The sequence below is a fragment of the Apteryx rowi genome, unplaced genomic scaffold (genome assembly GCF_003343035.1).
Source record: "Apteryx rowi isolate R43461 unplaced genomic scaffold, aptRow1 scaffold_189, whole genome shotgun sequence".
Lineage (NCBI taxonomy): Eukaryota > Metazoa > Chordata > Aves > Apterygiformes > Apterygidae > Apteryx > Apteryx rowi.
Window position 1 is genome coordinate 1,113,162 of NW_020448185.1, and position 25,318 is coordinate 1,138,479.

Here is a 25,318-nt window from a genome sequence, read left to right on the forward strand (position 1 = left end):
TGGAGAGTGGCTTAGCAATGACATCCGCCAGCTCCCTCAGCACTCGTGGGTGCATCCCATCAGGGCCCGTGGATTTGTGGGTGTCAAGTTTGCTTAAATGATCTCTAAGCCAATCCTCCTCCACCAAGGGAAAGTCTTCCTTCCTCCAGACTTTCTCTCTTGTCTCCAGGGTCTGGGGTTCCTGAGGGCTGGCCTGAGCAGTAAAGACTGAAGCAAAGGCAGCATTCAGTAACTCTGCCTTCTCTGCATCCTTTGTCACCAGGGCACCCACCCTGTTCAGCCAAGGGCCCACATTTTCCCTAGTCTTCCTCTTGCTACTGATGTATTTGAAGAAGCCCTTCTTGTTGTCCTTGACATCCCTTGCCAGATTTAATTCCAAATGGGCCTTAGTCTTCCTCGTCACATCCCTGCATACTCTGACAACATTCCTATATTCCTCCCAAGTGACCTGTCCCCTGCAGTATTGCAGATAAAACAGTGATTTTAACTACTACTATTAAGGTAGTACTCCTCTGTCCAATTTTATAGATAGACATAGAGGTTCATTTCTTTCTTCATGTAGTAAACTATGTCTCTGTTCACTGTGGATGCACATATAACCTGTTACTTTGAGGTGGGGATGGATTTTTTTGTTGTTGTTTGGGGGGGGGCAGGTTGCTTGTTTTGTTTTAAGATACGCTTACACCTCACCTTCTATGGTGCTCAGTGGACAGATGGAGCATGCCTCTAAGAGTTTTTTTTTTTTGCACTATGAATTTTAAATTGCTTAATAAGTTGCTTCTTGTCTTCAACTTCATTATCTTTCTCAAGTAACTCTTTTGTCTTTTTATGGCTTAGATGGGATGAATTCTGTCTAAAACATATACAGGGTGTCTTTATGGCTTTGGTCTGGGGGATGTATTTCTGATAAGCGATTCATCTACCACTGTCTTAACTTGGCRTGTGACATCACCAGGAGCTTAAACTGCAAAATTTCTTGAAGATGATAATGGTACCTTTTGCTATCAGAAGCAAGGAGTTAGACCACTCAGCACTAGTGACCATATACTCTGTGGCTGCTCTTTGACAATATTGATCTCCCATAGGTGGAGACCACTGTCTCCCACACCATATTTTTTGGAGTGGTAAAGTTGACTAATCTGTAGCTCAGGAAAGCTGTTGCAGAGGCTCGCAAGATGATCATGTTTCTATTTTTGCATCAGTTCAGTTATCTGTAGCAACAGCATGCTAAACGAAAGTCAAAAGAAAGCATGCATGACCTTCTTTGCTCTTGGTACTGGTCTGGAACATCACCTTGTCTATCATAATCATGACATACTTCAGCCCCAGAGCTAGCAGTTTCACCATTTTTTTATTGAACAGTAATGACTCTTGGTGCCTGTAAACTTTCCACTGTTTCTGAGAAAGTCGTCCCCAGTATGATGACCAGTTGGCCCCAAAACTTGGTATGTTTCCTCTCTGATTCAGTACTATATTCTGATCCTAGTTTCTGTTTTGACATTGAGGAAGATTAAGGAAGATTACCTCTTTTCAATTACTAATTATCAGAAATAATGAAAATCCAGAAAATTATAATCTTAAAGTCCTTTTTTTGAATAGAGCTTCACCTACTTATAAGAGCATGTTAAATGTAAGTGTAAGCTGAGGTTTTTCAGTTCAGATGATATGCAGAAGAGAGTTAAAATGAAAAAACAAGTGTGTGGGGGGTGGGTTAAATGCTTGTTTTGAAGTTTATGTTGAAGTATTCCTTTAACCCCTTTTATAGCTGGCAACCTTACAACAGTCCCTTAACTTGTTGCAAAAAGATAAAGATTATCTTAATCGCCAGACCATGGAGCTTAGTGTTCGCTGTGCACATGAAGAAGATCGTCTTGAAAGACTTCAGATTCAGCTAGAGGATGCCAAAAAAGCTAGAGAAGAGATGTATGAAAAATATGTTACATCCAGGTAAAATACTGTGTTCACTTCTATCGGTAGACAAATTACTATTTTCCCTTGTTTCTTGGACAAATCCCACTTAAAACTTGCTGACTTTAGAAGAGCTAGTTTCTATCTGTGTAACTAGAAACAGTAAGAAAGCTTCTGTTTTTTTTTAATGTGTATTTATGTATTGGGAAAAACTGCTTTAAAGTTTTTTTTAAGTTTTGATATACTATCATAGCAGTGAAGAAATCCATTTCGAAAGTTTATGGCAACTATATTCTTACATGTATATAGAAATTTTTTGAGGTAGTGGAAATAAAAAAACTATATTAAGCACACATTGCACTTTTTCTTTTTTTTTAAATGAACTTTATTTAGAACAATAATACTAGAAAGACATATTCTATACAATCTTTGGAGTGTAAAATATGTTTAATTTTAACAGATGTTTAAAGTAGGACGTAGTATGCAGTTATAACTTTCACATCAGCTATTCGAGCAATCAGTTTTTCATATCTCAGGTTCACTTGCACACTCCTTAATGCTAGCCATGAGAAATTAAGCGATCATTGTGTGCTAGCTGCAGTAGTAAATAGTGTTAAATTCTTATGCTATTCAAACTGGTATATGTATATGTTTGGGATGTTGAACAGAAAATACTATTTTATTCAGCTATGTGTCAAGCTAAATATGTAGTACTATACAATAAAATTTTGTGCCCTCATATAGATTTTTTTTTCTTACTAAGATTATCCAGATCATGTTATTTCCTGACACCTAGATGCCAAAGATATCATTTTAACGTACATCCAAAAGTTGCATCAAATGTTTGCCTGTGTGGCTGTCCCTAATACAGCCATCTTTCTGGTTAGCAGTGTCCCTAGAAAAGCAKCTGTGCTCTGAGTGAATGTCCTCTAGAGACAGAAAGTGTGGAGTAGGCTCAGTTAATCCCTCAGCTGCTTCCTTTTGTTTGAATTGACAAGATGGAATGGAGACAACATTTGTATATTTTGTGTTCTTGCATAACTGAGATGAAATGCACTATATGTGACTCTTCTGTAATACAACTGGAAAGACAAAGTGTTGTCTAAACGGAAATATAAAAACACTCTACTGAAGCTATCAGTTATGGAGTTCTGTCCCATATTGCTTATCAGAAGTCTTTTTAATATTAAGGATTTTTCCTTTACTACTGTCACTTTTTTTTTTTTAATTTACCTTGTGTGGATATACCTCAGAACAGTGTTCAGGTTAGAGATTCATCTGGAACTTCTTCATTTAAATAAATCCTTAAGGCTTGCTTTTAAATTGCGGTTTAAAAAAATCACGTAGGTCTGAGCAATCTTGCTCTAGAAATGTATTTGTAAGCATTGACTCTTGTAGCTAGATTCCTTTTTCTAGAAAGCCATTRTGAAACCTATATCGTATAATAATGAGGCAGAGGGGCTTTTAAAGAGCTCTCTTCATTTGAGGAACCTAGGAAGAGATGCATGTAGGTTGACTCTACCACATCTGGGGATACAATGCAAGCCTGCTTCACTATCCTCTGAAATATCAGAGGGATCTTGGTCTCTTGTGTTTTGATGCCAGATAAAGAGAAATTGTGTGACTCATATTACCTTCAGAGATCTTGATGCTATTACTGTGATTCTGTGATGTTACCAGATCTCTCTAGACATTAATGGTACTGTTGATTCTATTCATGATGTTAATCTTCATAGCACAGATATTAACTGTAATGGATAATCTAGGCGTATCTGCTCTCCTCTAGTGACCATTATTGTCTTCTGCAGAGACATTATGGCTTAGTAGAGAAGACAATGTGTATTAAGCATCATGTGTATTGAGCATCATGTATGGGATTGTATTGCAACCTGGGCAGCCTAGTTTGTATTCATGGTTCTGCTGCTGAAATATTGCAGAAGCTCTCCCTTCTTTGCTTGCCCTCCCTCCCACCTCCCTCACATTTTTTGTGTGCATCTTCTGAGATTGCATTCCATAGTGGGCATCCCTGCATATTCAGCAGTTTGAACCATCCCTCTCTCAGGTCAAATATCTACAATTACAAGTTTCTTGTGCAGAGCTCTACAGAATTTGATCTCTTTGTCAGAGAGATAAATTAGAGATTGCAACAGGGAGAGCAGGAGAAAATTGTATCAACTAATRGACATTCTACACTCCTTATAGCTACTTGGAGGAGACACCAGTTTGGGCTGTAAGTTTTTATTGACTGCATTTTGAAGAATTTGAGGCGTTTTAACGCTCACTCCACATCTGGATCTCTTGTGGTCGTTGTAGTTCATGAATAAATTAGATAAGGAAAACAAGCCCAAATTTTTAGGAATAAAGAATTATTCACCTTCTGATCGCCCTCAGAACTGCCAACATTGGGGCATATTTAGCTTAGTTAGAAAATGTTACAGATTTTAGGAAACTGAGGGATTAGGTTCCCTAACCTCTAAAAAGAGAGGCTGCATATTTGGTTGAGATTGGGGCAAGGTTAATGCCAACAAGTCATAGCTACAGTCCTTGGGAACCTTTAGGGAAGCACAGACCAACAAAAAAAAATCTCCCTTTACTATTTTGAGCACTTAAATTACAATCTGTACCTGCATTAAGAGATGCTCAGATCATGTCTAGTTTGTTTGGAGTATAAAGCCTTATGGATAATAGACCTGGAAGGAAGGTCATAAAGCTAGGAGAAGAGGACAAAACACAACCTGATAAGGCAAAAACGTTTTTAGTTACTGCCCAAACAGACCATAACAGTTGGTCAGGAATAAAAATGAAGGTTGTTTGCTTTATAGCAGCTCAGTTGGTGTTCATTAAAAGGCAGTGATAGGCAGTCAAGCTACACATTCAGAATATCCCCTTTTCTACACCATTTGTTTATGTTAGTCATCATAAAGATAAGTGTGATGTTGAACTGTCTTCTGGTGACATCACTGTGGGTGTTCAAGACTCTTTCAGATTCTTTTAACCTTCCTCAGTAAACTTTCTTGACTTTAAAACAGTCTTGCAGCAGGAGAGGAGGTCAGTTGTAGTTTCCACAATGATAGAAATTTCTCTTTGGTAAGTGGTAATGGTAACAGAAAATCTTTGCTCTCTAAATAACAAGAAAATGATAGTGGTACTTGATTTTGCATATGAGAGTTGTATCCCGAGGTCCTGAAATTCAGCATTCACTTTTTTCTATGTATTGAGCCACATAGCACAAAAAGAACACAGAAAACTTCTAATGGGGACCTTATATTTCAGTACAGTGTGGGTTTTTTTGTTTATTTTTGTTTGTTTAGATTATCAACTTATTCATTGTATCAAAGATCTTTACAAAGCATCTTGCTAGGGTGTGGCACACTTGATAAAGGAAGGGAGATAAACTTACCTTGACAACTCAGATGAAATTCAGTGTATCAATAAAAAGCAAACAGGAAAAACTAGACAGCTCTCATTCTGACATATTTAGATATTTTCGGGCTTGTAGGTAACATGAAATTTGGCCAACTCGGAGTACAGAATTCATAGAAGATGGGCTACCACACAATTCGGAATCCAAAAGAATCTGAAAGACTTTACTGTGGAGAATGTACTTCTCTTCATACGTATGCTTTTATTTCCAAATGTGTAATTTCTGTTAGTGACTTCACTGCTGATTATTTATTCTTGAACCCCAACTAGAGGATGTAAAATTCAGCATGCCTTTGCTGTTAAGTACTTGCAACAAAACTATGTGGGATTTTTTTTGTTTGTTTGTTTTTTCTCTGGGGGAGCGGGATAGTTTTGTAGGAACAACTCTTTACGGGATTCCTTGTAACTCCAGGTTTGTTGGCTGCCAAAGTCACAGAAACGTTGTCAATATTAATATCAAGTGAAACTTTTTTGTGCAGGAATCTTCTGATATTTGCTGCTTTAAAAACTTAAATAAAATAATTTGCTTAAAATACTTATTTGTCACATTGACAAGATAAGTATCCAGATATCATTTTTAGCTTCACAAATCTACACAGCTTATGATCTTCAGCATTTGCCATCATGTGTTGCCCCCACCCCCCTCTCCAGGTGTGGTGAAAATAGTATACAACAAAATCTTGTAGCATGGCATTATTATAAGTTAATTTACCATTACCCAGTGATGAAGCTAGAACAGTCTGCAAAGTGAGGACTTTTTTTAAGTGGTTAATTAATATGAACACTCACGTATAGGCTGACAAAGAATTTTGGCAAGTGTATTAAGTGTAATGCTGCATGATGACTCAATGTCAAATTACTTTAATAAAATAAAAAAACCCTAAGCAATATGCCATGAAAGATCTTAACTTATTCATGGTTAAGTTTTCAGTCTTAGTTTTAAGCTAATATGTATTCCAAGCAGATGAGGGGGGAATGAGTGAAAATTAAAATAAAATGTAAAACCGAGAAGTGCTTTGCTAGTACAGCTGTACCTGGAATTTTGATATTTTGGCCAATGTAGTAGTAATGCAGTTCATAAGAAATTCCTATTTTTTTATTTATTTCCAGAGACCATTATAAAACAGAGTATGAAAACAGACTGCAGGAGGAACTGGAACAAATAAGATTGAAAACAAATCAAGAAATTGAGCAACTTCGAAGCACCTCAAAGGAGATGTATGAGCGTGAAAACAGGTAGATAAAATGCAGGAAATAATCTAATTAGGGCAGAAATAGCCAAATATTCCCTTTTTTCAGGCAGAAACTGGTTGACTGGCTTCTTGAGGGGTGATCAAAATGTGGGAATTTAAGTTTAGTTTTAAAACTGAGAACCTTATAAAACTAATACAGATAGCATAATTTTTCTTTTGAAATAATGATTGACATTTGACATTGTCAATAAAAAGAATGGATTGTTAAAATGCATCTTCTAGATAAACTTTAGTGGTTTTGAGCTTACTCAGATGAGTCTTGTTTGTTAATTTATACAGAATATGTTGGTTTATCTCTCATAATGGATGGACAATAGTCCTGAAACTTTCAGGCAACCAGAAAGGAAGGAGTTGATTCAGAAGGTAAAGCAGAAAAATTGAGGAAAACCAATCGAAGATAGATTTATTTTTAAAAGGTATAAAAGTCTGAGATTGTTTACAGCATTATGATTTACAACACTACTGGTTTTCCTCTAAATTATGATAAAATCCTCCTTCAAGAAGGTCCTGGTCCTGCAAGAAACTGCATACTAAACTTTGTGTGCATTCTCGATGAATTGCATGGAACTGTGTGCAGTGTTAGGCACACATGTAAGCCTGTAGGGATCTAAGGGCTTGGACTCTTGGTACTGTAATTTTTTTCAAGGGATTTTTTTGTTGTTTTTTTTTTTGTCATTACATGTTCCTTTTAAATGGGAGGAGCACTTAATGACTCATTATTAACTCATTGTAGGTCTCCTGAAAGTGACTTGTGTGGAGAAGGAGATGACTGTAGTAAAAAGATATTTGTGTCATCAGCGTCTCTTCTTTTAATAGGTAGTTTTGTTATTACTCTGAAGAGGGAAAAATGAGGAATGTGACTCCTGCTGTCTGTCTTCCATTCAACTGAAAGGTTCTAATTTAAAAAAAAAAGACATCATTTTATAGTTTTGCAAGTGTGAATGAAATTATATATATGTGTGTGTGTGTGTGTGTGTGTGCGCGCACATCTGCACCACTTCCTGTATGCAAAACTAAGTTGAATTACAAAGAATGATTTGACTATTGGTGGATATCTGAAAAGTGTCCGTATATTGTTGAGGAATCTACCAGAGGATCCTTTGTTTGTCTGGAACCAATTTACAGAAGTTTTGTTCCTCGTTTTGAAATAATTATTTCTAAAATGCAAATTTATTAGCCTTAATTTCATATTTTGTGGGGGRAAAAAAAAGATTAGCCTATGCTATCTCTATAGAATTACTGAAAAGTAAAAGTAAAAAGTAAAAGTATTAAAAAATTCCGCCGTAAAACTGCTTTGTAGTCTGAGGTGCACCTCAATCATGAGATGTGCAACCCCAAACTGGGAGCAAAGCAGTTTGCAGTGAAAGTTGTATGATGTGATGAGATGCTGATTGACTGTGACTGAAAGTAAAGCTAAGATTTTAGTTTCATCTTCAAGCTCAAAGCATGGAATGACGAGACAGCTGAGCTAATGTGACTGAAAAGAAAGTTCTTACTCCTCATCTCTTTGCCAAGCCTCTTAAGCCTGATGTTCCCCTTGAATTTGGTGACATTTTACCCTTGGATGAGCCAGTTCAGGAAGCTGAACTGAGGGGGGAAGGGGAATCCAATAAAAAGGTGATACTTAGTTTTATTTTATTTGGRATTAGTTTCACTTTTCTGGTTGTCAGCATTGGCTATGTCTCCATTAGCAAACATGAGTGAATTCACAGAGCTACTGAATGTCTGCATGAGGTTTTACTTAGGACCAGATAACAGCTAATCCAATAACCTGGACACTATTTAGTAGTTTGAGCATGTTAGATCTCTCCTTGAGCACATCATCTTATTTCTGTCAATTTGAATAGAATTTGGTTTGTGTGCTCTARAATTGTTCTGAGTGGCAATTGTTGAGAGGTTTGCTTCAAAAGCTAATGTAGATGCCCTTGTACTTCTGCTTCCCCTCCTCTGCCCCTTGTCCCACCTTTTTCTTCCATACAGGCTCATAAATGTGTAGATAGTGATCCTGTCCCATTTTAGAGGGTTACGCTCACTTGTATGGTAGGCTTGCCAGACACCTGATAATCCAGATGACCTGTAAGTGTAGCTGTTAGATATGCTGGTTTTACCTTTTAAAATCAGAATTGTGTATAGTTTTCAGATCATGTGAATACCTGGCACAATGTCACTAATGGCTGTCCTATCTCTATTGAAAGTATGTAAACAGATACATAACTGGGTCTCATTTGCCTTTTTTTATGGTTAAATCACATCTGTGATTTTCCTCTTGTTGACCGAGTGTACCTCATTGTGCCTTTATTCTTCTGTAGCATTTTCAATTGGCAAGCTATTCAGTTAAGCAAAACACTTTATTCTCTAAATGTGTGACTCTACTTCTTATACAGTTTAACTTTTATTCCATTTCTACGACTCTTCAAGATACGACATTTCACTCCTCTAACACATTAATGCCCTTGACCTCCCACATGTTTTCTCTTAGGCACTTAACCATTATATAATTCTTAGGTTGATTCTGATTAATTAATAATTTCCGATGCATATGTATTACTTAACTGAGTCCAGGTAAGTATGGTTGATGACATTTCCTTAGTCTAGAAAATAAAGTCCTTTATCCAAAAAACATACACGGTTAGTGTGGCTCAAATGACCTAGGATAGCATTTGACATGGACTTAACAATTCTCCTTTTACCTCCATATCTTCAAAATTTGCCTTATACTCTAATTTCACTTTGCTTTAAGCCAGTTGTACTTCCTGAAAAAGCTCCCGTGGTGTTTTGGGGGTGTTTTTGTTTCCTGTGGTAACACAGGTATTACTGCATCTCCGCAGCAAATTCAGGTGAAAATCAATCTGCTTCCCCTGCCACCCCCACACAAAATCACTGCACAGCCACATAAATGAAGCGTGCTCATGGCATTGCTCAGGGGCAGGAAGAAAAAAACAACTGAAGTGGGCAGAGCTTGTTGCATATACATTAATGTTTCAGTTCAGATGAGGAATGTGGTTTTGAAGTGAAGCTCCCAGTTATCGCTGTTTGCCATGTTTTTGCTCACATCGCACCTTGCGCTTGCATTTGCACTGGATTTCTTTTATATGAAACTAAATTGAAAGGTGTCTCTAAGAGAGCATCTAATACATCACAAATGGCAGTGGGTGTCCAGGACACAGGAGCAAACRTTTTTTTAAAGTAAAATCCTCTGAAGTGTTTATAGTGTAGATGTCAAGTCCTCAACAGCCACTGTTTTGCTCTGCAAATCTGCTGTTGCTGTGCTGCGCTACTGAATAATGGAGATACAGCAGATGAGCCCTAAGTGGTAGTTTCAGTTTATTAGGATGTTATACTACAGACAGACTACAGATTAACAGACTGTTACCTGTGTCATTTTTTAACACAAGTATTACAAGTGTTAGTTTTCATTCATATGGCACTACTCTGACTTGTATAAGTGAAATAGGAATAAGATAGTTTGCAAGTCTTAACTGATCCTTGGTTAATAAAAATTTGAAAAAAAATATTGATTGCAACAAAACATTTATGGTTTAATTTATGGTTCTCTCTTTGCAGATCAAAAATTATGTTAGCAATAAAAGACACCAGTGATGTGCAATAACCTACGTATGGTGATTAACTAGCCGAATTAGTTATATGTCGAAATAAGGATTTTATACCTAGCTAATCTCTTCTGGCTCTATCGTAAAAGTTCTTAATCTCCTCAGTTACTAGGAGGACATCATTCTCCTAGTTATTAAAGAAGTACTAAGCAAAAGTATTTGAATTATTAAATTCTGCAAAAAAGTAATTTACATTTCTAATATTCTGACTTTTTCACGTATTTCTACAAATGGATGGGTGGTTCAATCATTGTTTTCAGAACAGGCCTCTATAATGGATATACATATAGATAGGCCCCCTACTGTTCTAACAGGATTGGGGAAGGTAGTGTTAAAGTCAAGATCAGTCAATAATACTCTAATCTGAGAAGTAAAATAGGCTTCTTCCCAACAGATTCTTGAGAGATTATCTTTTTTTGTTTCCTTCAGAAATTTGAGAGAAGCAAGAGATAATGCTGTAGCTGAAAAAGAAAGAGCAGTTATTGCTGAAAGAGATGCTCTAGGAAAATATGATCAACTCTTAGAACAGTAAGTATCTCTTAAAATACATGTCAAACTGAAGGGTTAAGTGTATTTATATCAGGAAACTTTTAGGGAGGATGGATGACTGGTTGGGCTTTCTGCAAAGAATAAATTGTATGACAAAAATTTGGTTTAAATGAAGTTAGAAATCTAATTTTAGTTTGTTTGTTTTTTCCTTTGCCAGTGCAGTAACACTGTGAATGTTTGATTCTTTTCCTTCAATCCTGTAAAGACATGCAAACATAATTATGCATCTCATAGCAAGAAGGTGTAATTCACAGTATGTCTTATCTTCCAGTAACCAAGCTCTGAACACTGCTGTTCTTAATTTAGTTGAAAAAATTGTTGAAAATAGAAAGTARTCTTTTCCAATGATTTCAATGAATACTTTTTGTAAAGTGTGGCTGGAGAGCAGTAGTTGTGAACTTTTATGCTTGCTACATGCTTTTGTTACTGTTGCCTCTACCCAGTCTTTCATATCCAACATATAAAATGTGTCTATACAGTTTTATTTATGTATTTATAAGGAGAAGGAAACTATGACTGATCCTCTGCTGTTTACAGGTAGTTTACTGTCCTTCTCTGCAGCACTTTAGTTTTACTTTTTGTAAATTTAGAACTGTTTTATTAACTATGATAAATTATGAGGTGATTCAGAACTATGGACAGTAGTCAAAGCTGTTCAGGTTAAGTTTGTTACATGTCCGGACTTAAATTATGTTTAAACAACATCTTTCTCAAAAATGGAAAGGTCACTTCATTAAGCAATGGTGCCATGTAGTCACCTACCCAAAGTAGCTGATGTGAATTTTTTTGTTTGGACATGTTTTTAATTGCAAATAGTAATCTGTTAAAATGCTGTTAACTTAAGCATGGACATGAATTAATTTAAGCCTTTATTTTTTTTGTGCTGAATCCTAAATTACAGTGGAGGTATTACTGATGAATTAGCATTACCCCAGCATAGGTGCAAAGAACTGAAAACAGACAACACTAATTAGTCATGCAAAATAATAAGGGTGGTTCTAGAGTAAAATAGTTGGATCAGAGTACCTGTTGTCCACACTATGCATTTCAGGGGTTTGACTTCAGGTTAATTCTAGTTTGGTACTGTGGGCTGAATGTTTGTTAGTGTTTAGAATGCATTGTAGGTGTTCTTGGATTCTCAAAAAGGAATTCACTTAGCAAACTCTGAAATGACTCCACAATGCAAATCAAAGTACGTTAAGTGGAGGCCATCAGGAAATTTGTGTCAAAACTGATCTCTTAAACCAAACTAAAGTGCTAATGGAAATCCACCCTGTGTTTCCTTCTGATGAGACTCCTAGCTTTCACTTTACTATGATATGTGGGAGATTCAGAAGAACTTCCAGTTAGATATCGAAAATAAATGTAGCCAATGATAATTTGAGTATGCACACTTCCTTGTTTTTTATTTTTATATCAACTTTATAATTCTTACTGTATTTATTTTTAAAATTAAAAACCAGGTAGGAAATATCTTTCAGTTCTGTTGTATTCCCACTCATRTCATGTGTCCTGAGGGGGAAGGATACCCTGCAGTTAGAAACATAGGAAAACATTTTGCAGATTTAAAAAAGTAAGCTTTATGGGGGGTGGGAGGGAACCCACAAAATTTATTAATGTACCATGTCATCTCCATTATTGATACACCACGCCTTTGTCGTTCTGTAGCTTTTTGTATTGCTAAACTCTCCAGTTAAGTAAAGCTCTCCTTTCATCACTCTAAATAATGTGATTAATACAGTTTTGGGGATTCAGAAATGTAGATTATTCCTCAGATTATGCTTTCTTTCTTTTCTTCAGGAGAATAAAAAACCCATACTTTGCTTTTTTTAAATGTAGGTCTCTCACTTTAAAACTCCCTTTTAACCATAGTACAAGTATCAAGACTGTGCCTTTTTCTGCATTCCAGATGTGCTTAAYTACTTAAATGAGCTGCAAAGTAACAAACTGCAAACTGACATGATGAAATGGAATAAATGCCTTAATTTATAAGGTCCCAAATCTTGAGGTTACTATGGCCTGAAAATGTGGTTCTGTGGAACAAAAACTTTCATAATATAGGCAAAACCCCCTAAGAAAAGTGAAGTGAATACCTGTGAAGGGAATACCTGTGTTGTCCAATTCCAGATTTAAGTGATTGTAAGAGCTAGTTCTACTTTATTGAAAACAAGGTGACTCATCCTAGTTACTACTGGTGTCATAATCTGTATAAACAAACATGTTTGAAAGCTTCAGAAATATGTGGAATGTTGACTGGCCTGAATGGTGGTTAAGTAAAGCCCCTGGCAAATCTTGTGATCAGAAGTGTAACTAATACCCAATTTTCTAGTCAAGTGCAATTATTATCATTTTTCTCACTGATGTTTTTAAGATGACTTTTTGCAAACAACTGTTTACAAATGCCGATCAAATACTGAAGTGATAATACTTGTGTTATATTAATAAAGAATCTGCTGTTTCAGCCTTAAAGTAGATCACTGTATGACATGAAGACATAATTTTTGTTGCTCTCTTTGCCATTAACAGCTGTAAGTTCTATGTGAGAATGTATATTTCATTTACCCATGGCAGTATAAGAATTTACTGACTTTATATTTTGAGTTAAACCATGGTGCGTATGTCACACTTGTGTTCTAGAAAATTGATGTCCAGGTGGAGACATTTTCAGTTCATTTTAAATTGTTGGTAGTGTGATTATGACTTTTAGCTAATTTTTAAAGCTATATTGGCTCAACTGAAAGTGTCTCAGGGTTGAATCAGGCACACAATTCTATAATAGTTTGATCTTCTACTATATTATGATGTATAGATACTAAATATGTTCTAGTTTTTCCATCTCAAATATTCCTGGAGAATGCTGATGCTGACTGCTAATCTCTTAATTAGTTCCCTTTCCAAAAAAGATAATTGAAAAGCAGAAGAAATGCAGCCTGGCTTCCTATTGCTTTTTATTAGTGGTTAAATTTTCTAGTTTCCAATAAAGGGCAAAGTCAAATTGATATGTTTTGTATGATGGGGTGTTCAAAGTGAACTCTAATGTCTAGTATGGGGTGAACTCATACAAGAGTTTTGCCTCAGGGGACACCTACTAGAGCCATTTTTTGTCTTTGTTTGTTTACTTCCTTTAAACCTTAAAGAAGCATCATTTCTTTCTCTAGGACTCCACTGCTCTATCAATGGAAGTTGGCTAATGATTTCCAAAATTACTGGGAACACAAGGGGCACTTTTGGGCACTTGCAGTGGGCACTGTAACTTTAGAAAACCTCAATTTTATTAAAAAAAAAAAAACTATTGGGATTTAAAATTCCTGTCTCTCCTGTCTATAGGGTGTTAAGATATTTCTAATGTGTGCAGTGTTTTTTTTTTTTTTTTTTTTTTTTTTTTAGCTTATTTGAATGTGCACAGATGTTCAAAGGAAACTTTTAAAAACTATAAAGCTTCAAAAATTGTCATAAACTGTTGGATTTAGTAAAGTCAGGATGATGGCTACAAAAACAGCTTTGAGGTTTGTTGTTCAAAGATTTCAAAGGACCTTGGATTATTATGTAATAATTTCTGGATTAATGTATATAGCTCAGCTATTTAAAACTAGTATATGGATAATCTGCAAAAGGAAAAAAAAAATAGGAGTATTTTTAATGTTTCTATTTAGAAGTACCTTTCTCAAAAAAACAAAAGAATGAAAGTCGYTGAAATTTGTTGATAGCAAGTGTGTTATGGTTTGCGGGTTGGGAGGAAAAAGTGTGCTAGTGTTTACCTATTTAATGTTTTTCTCTTCAGTCAGCTGCAAGCCATTTACACATTTTGGAGACCTCTTCTAATCTATCCATGAATTCTTATTACTTGGATCCTTTTTTTTTTTCCATTTTTTTTGTTCTTCATATTTATGCTATTTGTTTTTAGGACTCATTTGAAAGTGAGGTTAGTCTTACCTAACTTCAGTCATCTGTCTTAATCTTTGTAGATTATGGAGAGGGGTTGATCAATCCTTTTCATAAAATGGGTGTTTAAATTAAGTGAAATGAAGATTCCTGTACCTTCCCAATAATTGCAAATGAGTCTAGAGGACTATCTTAGATGAGAAGATAGCTGTAAATGCAAAGGAGCATTTATTTATTCAGTAAATTTATCCAATCTCTGAGTGTGCAGGAATCTCATGATTAGATTAACATTTATTGCATTATACATTTGTTGTTAAAAGAAACATTAAAATTAATTATTTGCCTTTCATTAGTATGTTTTCACAATCTTGATGTTGCTGACTGCAATCACAAGTTTCTAATCGTAACATGATTAAGTCGACATATTTGTGCACTGGACTTATTGYTAATACTTAAATAAGGGCCTATTTTCTCTTCAAGAATGTTTGTAAAAAATGAAGTTTTAAATAAAAGAAGATGTATGCCCTAATTTCTGGCCAAAGTATTTCTTATTGCTACAGCTGCTATAACCCTATATAAAACTGACTGCCACAGCCCTATACTCCCTAGGCACATCTGTATTTTTCGTGGTTGCTGCTTATGTGTATGAAGAGCTTTGGAATCCCTTGATTTGAAACACTGTAGCTCTTGAAAATTACCATCACTTTGCGCCGTCAGTTTGAATTAACTTCATTAGTATTTTCTAAAATACTTCTTTTGGTATAATTTTTTGTTGCTGTTTTATTCATTGTGACTTCTATAGTATGATTTGTATATGTAACTTTGACAATGCCTAGGATTCATATCAGAATAAAGCTGAGCCCTTTCCTGTCATTGTTAGACCTTACCTAGATTTCCGCCCTAATCAGTGTAACTACAGGTTTCCCGTTAAAAAAATACAATGATCTCATTCTCCTGATGAGAAAGTTGATTACAAGATGCAGCTAAGAGGGTAAAATGTAGATATCATGGAAACTACTGAAAGACACCCCCTTGGAAACTAGGAATCAATGCAAAGAAGGCAGTGAAAGGATGAGGAATAATATGATGAAGAAGAAGAAAAGCTCATTTCCAGGAGATTGGGTCTGATTCATTTCCAAGCTGTAGAAGAAGCAATGAAATCCTTAACAAAAACAATTCTGTGTATCAGTGACTTCCGCAGAAATGGTTAGGAAGACTCTTAAGCTTTTTTTCCTTTTCTTTTGAGCATACATTTACTAGGACTTTATGGTCTTAATGGGTCATTTTAAGATGCTCTCTAAGTTCACCATCCTTCTACTATGTTTCTGCATAAAAAAAGTCTGTCATATCTCGAAACCTACTTCAGATTGCATTATAATGGGAATTGTCTGCTCAATTATCTGTCCAAAGATTCTTTCTGCCTTGCATGTATTACCTAAGTACTTTCCTCAAGATGCCTCTCTGACTTCATAAGAACCAAAAGATTCAAATCAAAAGTAAAATACACTGAGCATTAAAGATTAAAAACTGATAGTTTGAATTTGGAAAGCCTGAAAGACTAACATTTTTTTTTCCTTGGGTTAGAGATGACTTTTTCTGGTATGCCAGAGACCAACATGCTGGCTGTTAATTTTGGCACCTACTGTATAGTCATCAAAAATGAGATTTTCTTTCTTTTTTTTTTTTTTTTTTTTTTTTTCAAGTGGTGTATAAGGAAAGCTTTCTGTCGAGCAGATGGCTGCTGGACAGATACTAATGAGAACTTGATGTCCAGGGATCTGTCCAAAGAATCTTTCCCGCTTTGTTAACATTTTGATGGGATCAGTGCATTATTAACTATATCTTCCTTGTAGAGCCTAATGATATTGGCAGCAGAGAGCTCAGCATAGTCTTGACTTGAGCTGTATAGGTATTTATATTTTAAAACTTAGAATTCATGACTTTTCAGGGTTTTTTTTATTAGCTATTTTTTTCCTGGAATCATTAACCAACTGGCAGCACTCACAGAAGTAATGAAAAATACTGTCCTAGAAAAGAAGACAGATAGAAGAATATTAAAAAAGGAAAAGTGAGTTTAAGTTCTTTTTCTAGTTTCTCTTTGTGGAAGGCAGTTTGGACATGTTAGTGAAAAACTGTTCAGAGTAGGCTTAAAGCCTTGGTATCTTCATCCAAACCAAGAGTATGTATTCTTAGTACTTTAGAGACTGGCTTTGGAGACTGATTGCTATATTTTCCTCAGTTAATTAGAATGCACTTTAATAACCAAACAAAAGGAGAAAATGTAGTTAGCTGATTTGATCAAATATATTGTAGTAGTGTTAAGAAGCCTGCACACTTGCTAGGGCATGCCTAGCAGTCCTTGGTTGTTCACTAATAAGGATTTCAATATTTGAAGATAGCATTCCTCCAGAATGAACAGCTTAAGTGCTGTAACCAGTCACCTTGTAACTGTCTTGAATAGTGTGTTCTAGGCAGAGAATTATCAGTACCAAGATTCATAGGAATGATATATTAGGGTGATGGCTGGCCTTTCTAAGCTTCATTACATCTGAAAGGCAGGCTTTGAAGTTTGCTCTGTTATCCTGGATGATATAATCAACATTTATATGTATAGCTCTAGAAACACTTTCATTTAAGTTTCTCTTGCCCCAGTTCCTAGGAGATAATTCTAACATAATAATATCTGAAGGATGGTTTGGGAAGATTATAACACCAACACATCCTCATATCATAAAGAGGTTTCTTAAGCTTGTAAAATACATGTTCTCATTTTACCTACTCATTTTCTGCTGGCCAAAATCCTTGACCTTAAGACTTGAAGATTAGTAAAGGCAAAATGTTAAAATTCTGTGATGGCTGTTATGCTGAGTACCTAAGAAACTCTTTACTATTCTAAGTCTCTAGGATTTTTGTGAGTGTGGGAAGATTGAAAATGTTTTGGTGTCCTTTAAGAACAACTTCCAAAGCAGTTAAAGCTCCTTCAAAGAGGCATTTTATGATATAAGGGTGCTGCTGCTTGGTTTTCATGTATTTCTTGAATTCTAGGGGAGAAACTTCCATGGCAGTCCATGATTGTGCTATGATTGTTAGTATCCCTCGCATATACACACACTTTTGTGATTCACTGCATACAACTTCTCATTAGTGATGAGTCCTGACAGGATGAGTGAACAGTAGCCTTCTGGAACTCTTTGCCAAGTGATGTTTTGGATGCCAGAAGTTTACATGGCTTCAGAGGGAGACTGAAAAAGATCCAAAATAAATTTGAGAATTACTTAGCATGTAGAAGTCATATCCAATTCAGGAAATTCTTGACCTAGAAACAGTTGGATTGTAGTGGGAGAGGATTAGGAAGAAATATAATGTCTGCAGACACTTTTCTTGCTCTTCTTGAAACGTGCTTTCCAGCCACTGTTAAAGACAAGATTTTCAGGCTACACAGACCTTTGGTTTGATACATTACAGCTATTCCATATAGGACAGAAGCTGTAAAACACAGTGAGAAATTTCTAAACTTACTTACTGTAGCTAAATAACTGTTTTCTGTCCATTTGAAAAGTCTAGACTGGATGTAATGATACATGACATAAATGAAAGCAGTTTTCTAAAGGTGAATTTAATGTGTGAGGGTGGGGGGTTTTTTTTCTTTTTTTTTTTGATTGTTACATATATCAGTTTGGGTTATGTATGCAAATAACTGTTTTCTAGAGTGTTTCTAAGACATCTGTGCTTGAAGAATTAAACTTCTATGTGAAGCCCCTAGCAACATTAGGCAGCTAAAAACAGTAACCCTTCAATGGCAAATGCAAATAGAAGCTGCTTATAGGAAATGCCAAGTACACAATTTTTAGAATAGAGAAGGAAAACAAGTCATGAATAGCCAGATGACCATGAATAAAAGCAATAATTGTTAGTTGCATATGTCTACTAAAACTATATACTATAATTCTTGTTCAGAAGCTAAATTCTTCAAAGCCTGGAATCTTGTTTTCTGTATGGCTGTAAATATTTTGATAGTCACATGATGTCTGTTTACATAATACTATGTTTCAACTTAATATAACCATAAATTTCTTCCTTTAATAGTCTATTGTAAATAAGATAGCATATCGTAAATAGCACAACTGAAAATGCAAATCATTGAGCAAGCATAGGTGTAGGGGGGTGACTGTATAGCCTGATATGTAGCTGACACAAAAATAAGCACAAAAATATGCATATGTGTTTAAATATACATATATATATGCGAGTATACACAAATCATTTGTCTCAAGTTACTGTGATTTTCAGTCACTTGTTTAATGCTTATAATTTTCTAGCATTTCAGCAAATGACTGGRATTATGAACGTTCTGTTGTATGATCTGACTTCTTTCACTTCCTTATTGCATTAAATGACCCACAGCCTTTTTTATTATTACTATTTTTAGGTGTTGTGTTTTTTTAATGTGGGGTGGTTTTTGTTTTKGGGGTTTTTTAAAGGTTTTTTAATTTTTTTTTTTTAAGTTTTTGCCTTAACTGTTATTCAAAATCGTCATTCTGTTTGTGAAATCTGGCATTGAGACCAGTCTTTAGATTGTCACTCCAACTTCTAGTATTCTATTGTTGGATGTTGGGTTGTGTAAAATGCAAGCATTATTGGCTAGAAGTTATAAAGCAAAACCAAAAAAAAAAAGTATGTATCATAATTCCTAAATTATGAATGGTAAGTCTTCTGTAAATGGTGTTTTATATGCATGTTTTCAAGGTGCTTATTTTCATATAAAAGTCAAAGCATCTTGACAAAAGAGTAACTACAGTTAAGGACAAACTAGACCATTACCACTATAGACTTCTTCAGTCCTGGTGCCTCAATAACCATGAGTTTTTAGCATCAGTGGGTGACTACCTTTTGGAAAAGCATGTGATGCTGTACCGTTATCTGGCCAATGAGCTCTTGAAGAGCAGTTTGACTAAATAGGTGTTTCTGTGGTCTGAGAAGAATACTACAGTTTTTTAATCTCATGGACTTCCTAGTAGACTCATGGGAGACTGAACTTACATGGAGACTAAATTTTTTGAGAGACATCTCTAGATTGAATTTTGGCCAGACCTTGTCTTCTGCAGGATCTCATGCAAACTATTGAGAAAATGTTATGTCTAATTGGAAGCCTGTCTCTACCACTCCCAGCCTGGTCTTCACTTGCGTGGTGGTGATACCTGTTTCACATAAGTAACTCTTATGAATGGGGAAGATGCCAACACCCTGCTCCAGAACTGAGCCGGTCTATTTGACAAGTATTCTGTAAGCAAAGGACCCTCATACTGTTTTTATAAACACGCTACCAGACACTGCATCCACTGATGCAGCCAAGGTAGTTTAGGCTGTAAATTACAGGAAGCTGTTTGCCTTTGGCATTAGTCAATCCAGCATTGAATATGCCTAATTAAACTTAATCATACTGATGACTTCCCAAAGAAGGAGGACTGTATGTTATTTATATGTAGCGCTAACAACTAATGTAACCACCATTTCAGTCCTTGCTGAGCAGAGAGGATGGATCACTTCCCTTGACCTGCTGGCAGTGTTATTCCTGATGCAGCCCAGGATACCATTGGCCTTCTTGGCCACAAGGGCACATTGCTGGCTTATTGTCCACCAGGACTCCTAGGTCCTTCTGTGCAGAGCTGCTTTCCAGCAGATTGTCCCCCAGCCTGTACTGGTACATGAGGTTATTCCTCCTTAGCTGCAGGACTCAGCCTTTCCTTTTTTTAAACTTCATGAGGTTCCTCTGTGCACATTTCTCCAGCCTGTCAAGGTCCCTCCAAATGGCAGCACAACCTTCTGGTTTATCAGCTGCTCCTCCTAGTTTTGGATTAATAGCAAAGTTGCTGAGGATGCACTCTGTCCCTTCATCCAGGTCATTGATGAATTAAGTTAAACAGGATTGGACCTAGTATTAACCCTTGGAGGACACCGCTGGTTAACTGGCCTCCAGCTAGACTTTGCACCACCCATCACAACCCTCTGAGCTTTGCCCCATTCAGCAGTGGGCCTACACAACAGTGGAGCCTAGTCTTCCTTTTGTTACTGATGTATTTATAGAAGTGCTTAACATCCCTCACCAGATTAAATTCTAAATGGGCTTTGGCCTTCCTGGCCCCATCCCTGCATACTTGAAAATGTCCTTATATTCCTCACAGGTTACTTGTCCATGCTTCCTTTGTATATTTCCTTTTATATTTGAGTTTTGCCAGAGCTCCTTGTTCATCCATGCAGGTCTGCTGCCCCCTTTGCTTGACATCCTGCTTATTGGGACAGACTATTCTTGAGCTTTGAGGAGGTGATCCTTGAATATCAATCAACTCTCTTGGACCCCTCTTCCCTCTCGGGCCACATCCCATGGGATTCTTCCAAGCAGGTCCCTGAAGAGGCCAAAGTCTGCTCTCCTGAAGGCYAGAGTTGTGATCCTGCTTTTTGCCCTGCTCCCTCCTCTCAGGATCCTGAACTCCACCATCTTGTGGTCACTGCAGCCAAGGTTGCCCCAACCTTTGCATTCCCAATGAGCCCTTCCTTGTTTGTAAGTACAGGGTCCAGCAGAGCACCTCTCCTCGTTGGCTCCTCTATCACCTGTATCATTGATGTTGTCACTGATGCTCTCCAGGAACCTCCTGGATTGCTTGTGCCTGGCTGTGTTGTCCTTCYGACAGATATCAGGGTGGTTAAAGTTTCCCATAAGGCCTAAGGCCTGCAAACATGAGGCTACTTCTAGCTGTCTGTAAAAGGCTCATCAGGTGGCCTATAGCAAACACCTGCAACAATGTCACTCATCAGCCCTTTACTTATAATCCTTACTCAGTCAACCCATTGTCCTCTCCTAGGCAGAGCTCTGTATGTTCCAGCTTCTCTCTTGCACAAAGGGTGACTCCCTCCTCACTTTCCTGTCCTGTCCTTCCTGAAGAGCCTGCATACATCCACTGCAGCATTCTAGTCATGCGAGCTATCCCACCATGTCTCCGTGAAACCACCAAAGTGAATCTGGAATCAGTGTCCAATGCCTAGTCAACCAGGGTGCAAGAGCTTGCTAAAACGTACCTGGATTCTGGATACCTGTAGCGTGGTCATGCGACATGYTAGCAGCATTTCTACCAATGTCACATAGCCACAGTGATACTGAGATGAATCACATTTGGGTCATAGGGAGACTGAAAGGATTGTAGTACTTTGAGTYATTTGTGATATCAGTGAGTGTACAGAGGCATACTTTTATGTTAAGAAACAATTACTTAAAAACAGAACTTTAGCAAGACCTAAGTGAGAGGGGAACATTTGTTCTTGGTGGGCCTCTGAGGGGAGCTCTCTGTGAAAGCAGATATCCTGGATAGCTGATGATGATTAGAAAGAGGATTTGTAAGTCCATGGTAGGAGAAATGTGGTGGGAAGGAGTAAGGACAGAGAACTTAGGAATTTGAAGAAGCCCAGCAGAGGTGGAATGGGTGTATATGAAAGAGTTGCAGAGGAAGTCTTCAAGCAGCAAAGTGTTTTACTAGTTCTCCTTATTCCCAGATAAAATCAAAGATGTTACTCATACGAACTTTCACTGCCCATCCCTTTCTTACAGTCYCTGTATGTTAGTAAGCTTTTTTTTTTTGTTAATTAAAAGGAAACTGAAGATGACTTTGCACAGACAATCCTGCATAATCCTTTTGTGAAACATGAAGGTAGGGGTCATGTGCATGCGCGCCTCATAAGTACTCCRGAAGCAAAAGATTGCCATAGCTTATGCCAGCTTCTCACTCACAAAATAAATATTCATATGGGCAGCATAACTTGAGGAACAGCTTATTGAAGGTAGGTAACCTCTTTTTCCATCAAGTGGCAGTATAGTTGTAGAAATAAGCATACTAGAGAGATAATTTAGGTTCCTCTGAGGTGAGGCTTAGGCATTATGTAAAGTACTTACACATTTCAATCACTTTAGTCTTTTCATAGTGTTTAATTTCATAGTATGTGTAAAATGTAAATGTACATACTTGCACATGTAAACCTATTTTTATATCTCTTCTAAAATGTATATACTAGATGTATTGTCAAAACGCTGCAACTCTTAGCTGATACTTTAAAAGAAATGCTATAGTGTGTATATATACATATATATTCTAGCTTAAGCTTTGATGTGGAATTTGTCATCTGGAATRGTTTTCATGGATATTCTACTTGCTTCATGCAAGATGTTCATTGCCACAGGCAAACAAATATAGAAATGCACTGATTCATCCTTTTGTAAATTTTGCTGAATATTCACTATGATTTCTCCAGGATCTTAACATTCTTCCTCTCAGCAATGTAATCTACACTGTAAGCTTCAAGATGGTTCAAAAAGTTGCATGTTCCTATTTTACCTTGGATATGTTGCTGGGGTCACCAGAATTGGTTGGGTGGTGGAGCAGAGGGGAAGAATTTGTCCAGTTCAGATCCCTATGGGAAGGGGAAAAAGTCTTCCTAGTGCAAAATAGTATTGTAAGTAGATGAAATTAACTGTAAGCCCTAGTCCTTCTCTTGGATTCATACTCCCTAACTTCAAGCRACTTTCAGAGTATGCTTACTATGGATTGTTTCTGTAGCCAGTAGAGGAAAAACAGTGTGATCCATCTAACTCTTGTATGCCTGTGAAATGCCCAAATACGTGGAGTAAAGCCTAGATTCATACCTTAATTCTAAGACTTTGAGAGCTGAAACTGTGTGAGGAAGTATTTTATCTTTTGATCTGATGCATGTTCATCTAAGACATTTGTTTTCACAAGTAGTGTACTTTTTGGAAGCTTGTGGGGCTATATCCTTTATTACATTCTGTTCCCAGTTCACAAGTTGTGAAATATGGGTCTAATTTCTGTTTATGTCAGAGTTCTGCATTTTTTTTTCAAGTATTCTATCCACATAGATAGAATAAGCTGGTTAAATTTCAGGTTTATTTTCTTGGAGCCCGTCAACTACCTCTTTTCAATACAAGAAGAAACTTCTTAAAGTAGTGCATTTGCTACAAGGTATTTGCGTTATCAGAGTGTACAGATGAACAGAAGGTAGTTTATGTTTTCCAAGTTAGAAAACAGCTACCTTATGGTAATTTGTTTGCTGGCCATTTTCCCCTTCTCCCYCTCTCTCCCTTTTTTTTTTCATAAATAATCAAGTGCTGCTTTTGTACTTTGTCTCAAATGGTTATCTGTTTATACAAAACTGTATTAAACAGTTTTAGTTTATCCATTAAAGTAAGCAAAATGATAATTGCAACCTTTTTTACTGCTGAATTGCTATCTCTTGTCAAAATTCATTTGTGAATCATTTTTAAATATACTCTTTACATTTATCTTTGTAAGTCTCTTTTGTAATGCCAGCTGTCTAAATCTGTTCATAAACTTCAGTTAAAAGAAACATATTTTCCATGATTATTTTAAAATATAATGTTTACTGGAAGGGAAGTCTAGTGAATTCCCACAGATGAAGTGTGAGTGCATTTCTCCCACTTGTAAATGAGTTCTTATTTCCTACAGCACATATTCTGGTACCACAATGAGTCATTTTCAACATGTTTTARTTTAGCTTCTAAAACATTTAAAAACTTGGCAGATACATGTAAATGAATGTTACATCCAGTGTTAGAAACTGCTTCCAAGTAATATTTTACTAATATGTTGACTGTGAACAGATCTTTCAGAGTGCAGAAGTGGCCTTTGCGATAAGCCTAAAAGCATTTGCACAGTTCTTTTTTTTTTAATTTCATTATTCAACCTTGGTATATTTCATTTTAGCCATTCTGTAAAATAGGGAGAATACTTTTTTAAAGGATTCTAAGGCTTATAGACAAAAGYGTTGTAAATGGAATATTTTAGCCAGGCAAGTGACAGCTTTCTTTTTGTATATGAACTGAATTTTGCAGTTTCATGTTGTTTTAGTTTACAACAATACAATTTTTGAAACAAATTGTCATCTGTATTTTAATGATATTTTTATGGTTATATATTCTATTCCACACTTTAATCCATTCCTTAATATGTTACCTTGATGGTATAAATATTAGAAAGAACTTGAGATGAAGTAGTTAATATGATCAAAAGGTACTTAAGAAAAATAGAGGTGGGGTGGGAGGAAGACAAGACTACCAGTGAATGGCAACACTGTCACCAAACACATTCAAAGGAAACAATGCAATCATCAGTGTTTCATTTGTGAGAAAGTTTATTTATTATTTAAAATATATTTGTTTTTTAAGATTTCCTATCCTGGCTACTGGTATCTGGAACATAAGTTTTCAGCTCATCTTAAGAGTAGACATCTATGTGTGGCTCAACTGGCTACATCAACTAGAACTTGGATACCTTCCTCACGTGTTGACACCTGTGCTTAGAAACACACTTACATTTCTGCACTCTGGATTTAAATTTCACCCTACATTTTCTGCAATTATTGGCAGCATTTGTTTTGTATACTATAATATGCACAACAGGGATTTCTTTGCAAGTCTGTGATTATTCGCTGTCCCGACTTTAACCATCTGTATGTTGTCTGCAGTGCAACATCATGTTATCAGTAAGTTGTTCTTACTGTAATAACCACTCTTAAAGATCTCTTTTTATTAGACTCAGAAGAAGATGGAAAAAACATTTAAAATATTTAAAACTTGGGTTGCTAAGATTTTCATTTTAAAAGTTTCCTGGA

At 36.3% G+C, this 25,318-nt stretch overlaps 1 protein-coding gene across 7 annotated transcripts in view; it reads left to right on the forward strand.

Annotated features, from left to right (window-relative positions):
• PIBF1 (progesterone immunomodulatory binding factor 1) overlaps window positions 1-25,318 on the forward strand; it is a 127,657-nt gene that overhangs the window by 24,565 nt on the left and 77,774 nt on the right. For all 7 annotated transcript variants that reach the window (XM_026061977.1, XM_026061974.1, XM_026061979.1 and 4 more), the window contains 3 exons: window positions 1,766-1,947; window positions 6,442-6,567; window positions 10,625-10,723. In XM_026061977.1, coding sequence (XP_025917762.1) covers window positions 1,766-1,947; window positions 6,442-6,567; window positions 10,625-10,723 — 407 coding nt within the window. The remainder of the gene's footprint in view (window positions 1-1,765; window positions 1,948-6,441; window positions 6,568-10,624; window positions 10,724-25,318) is intronic.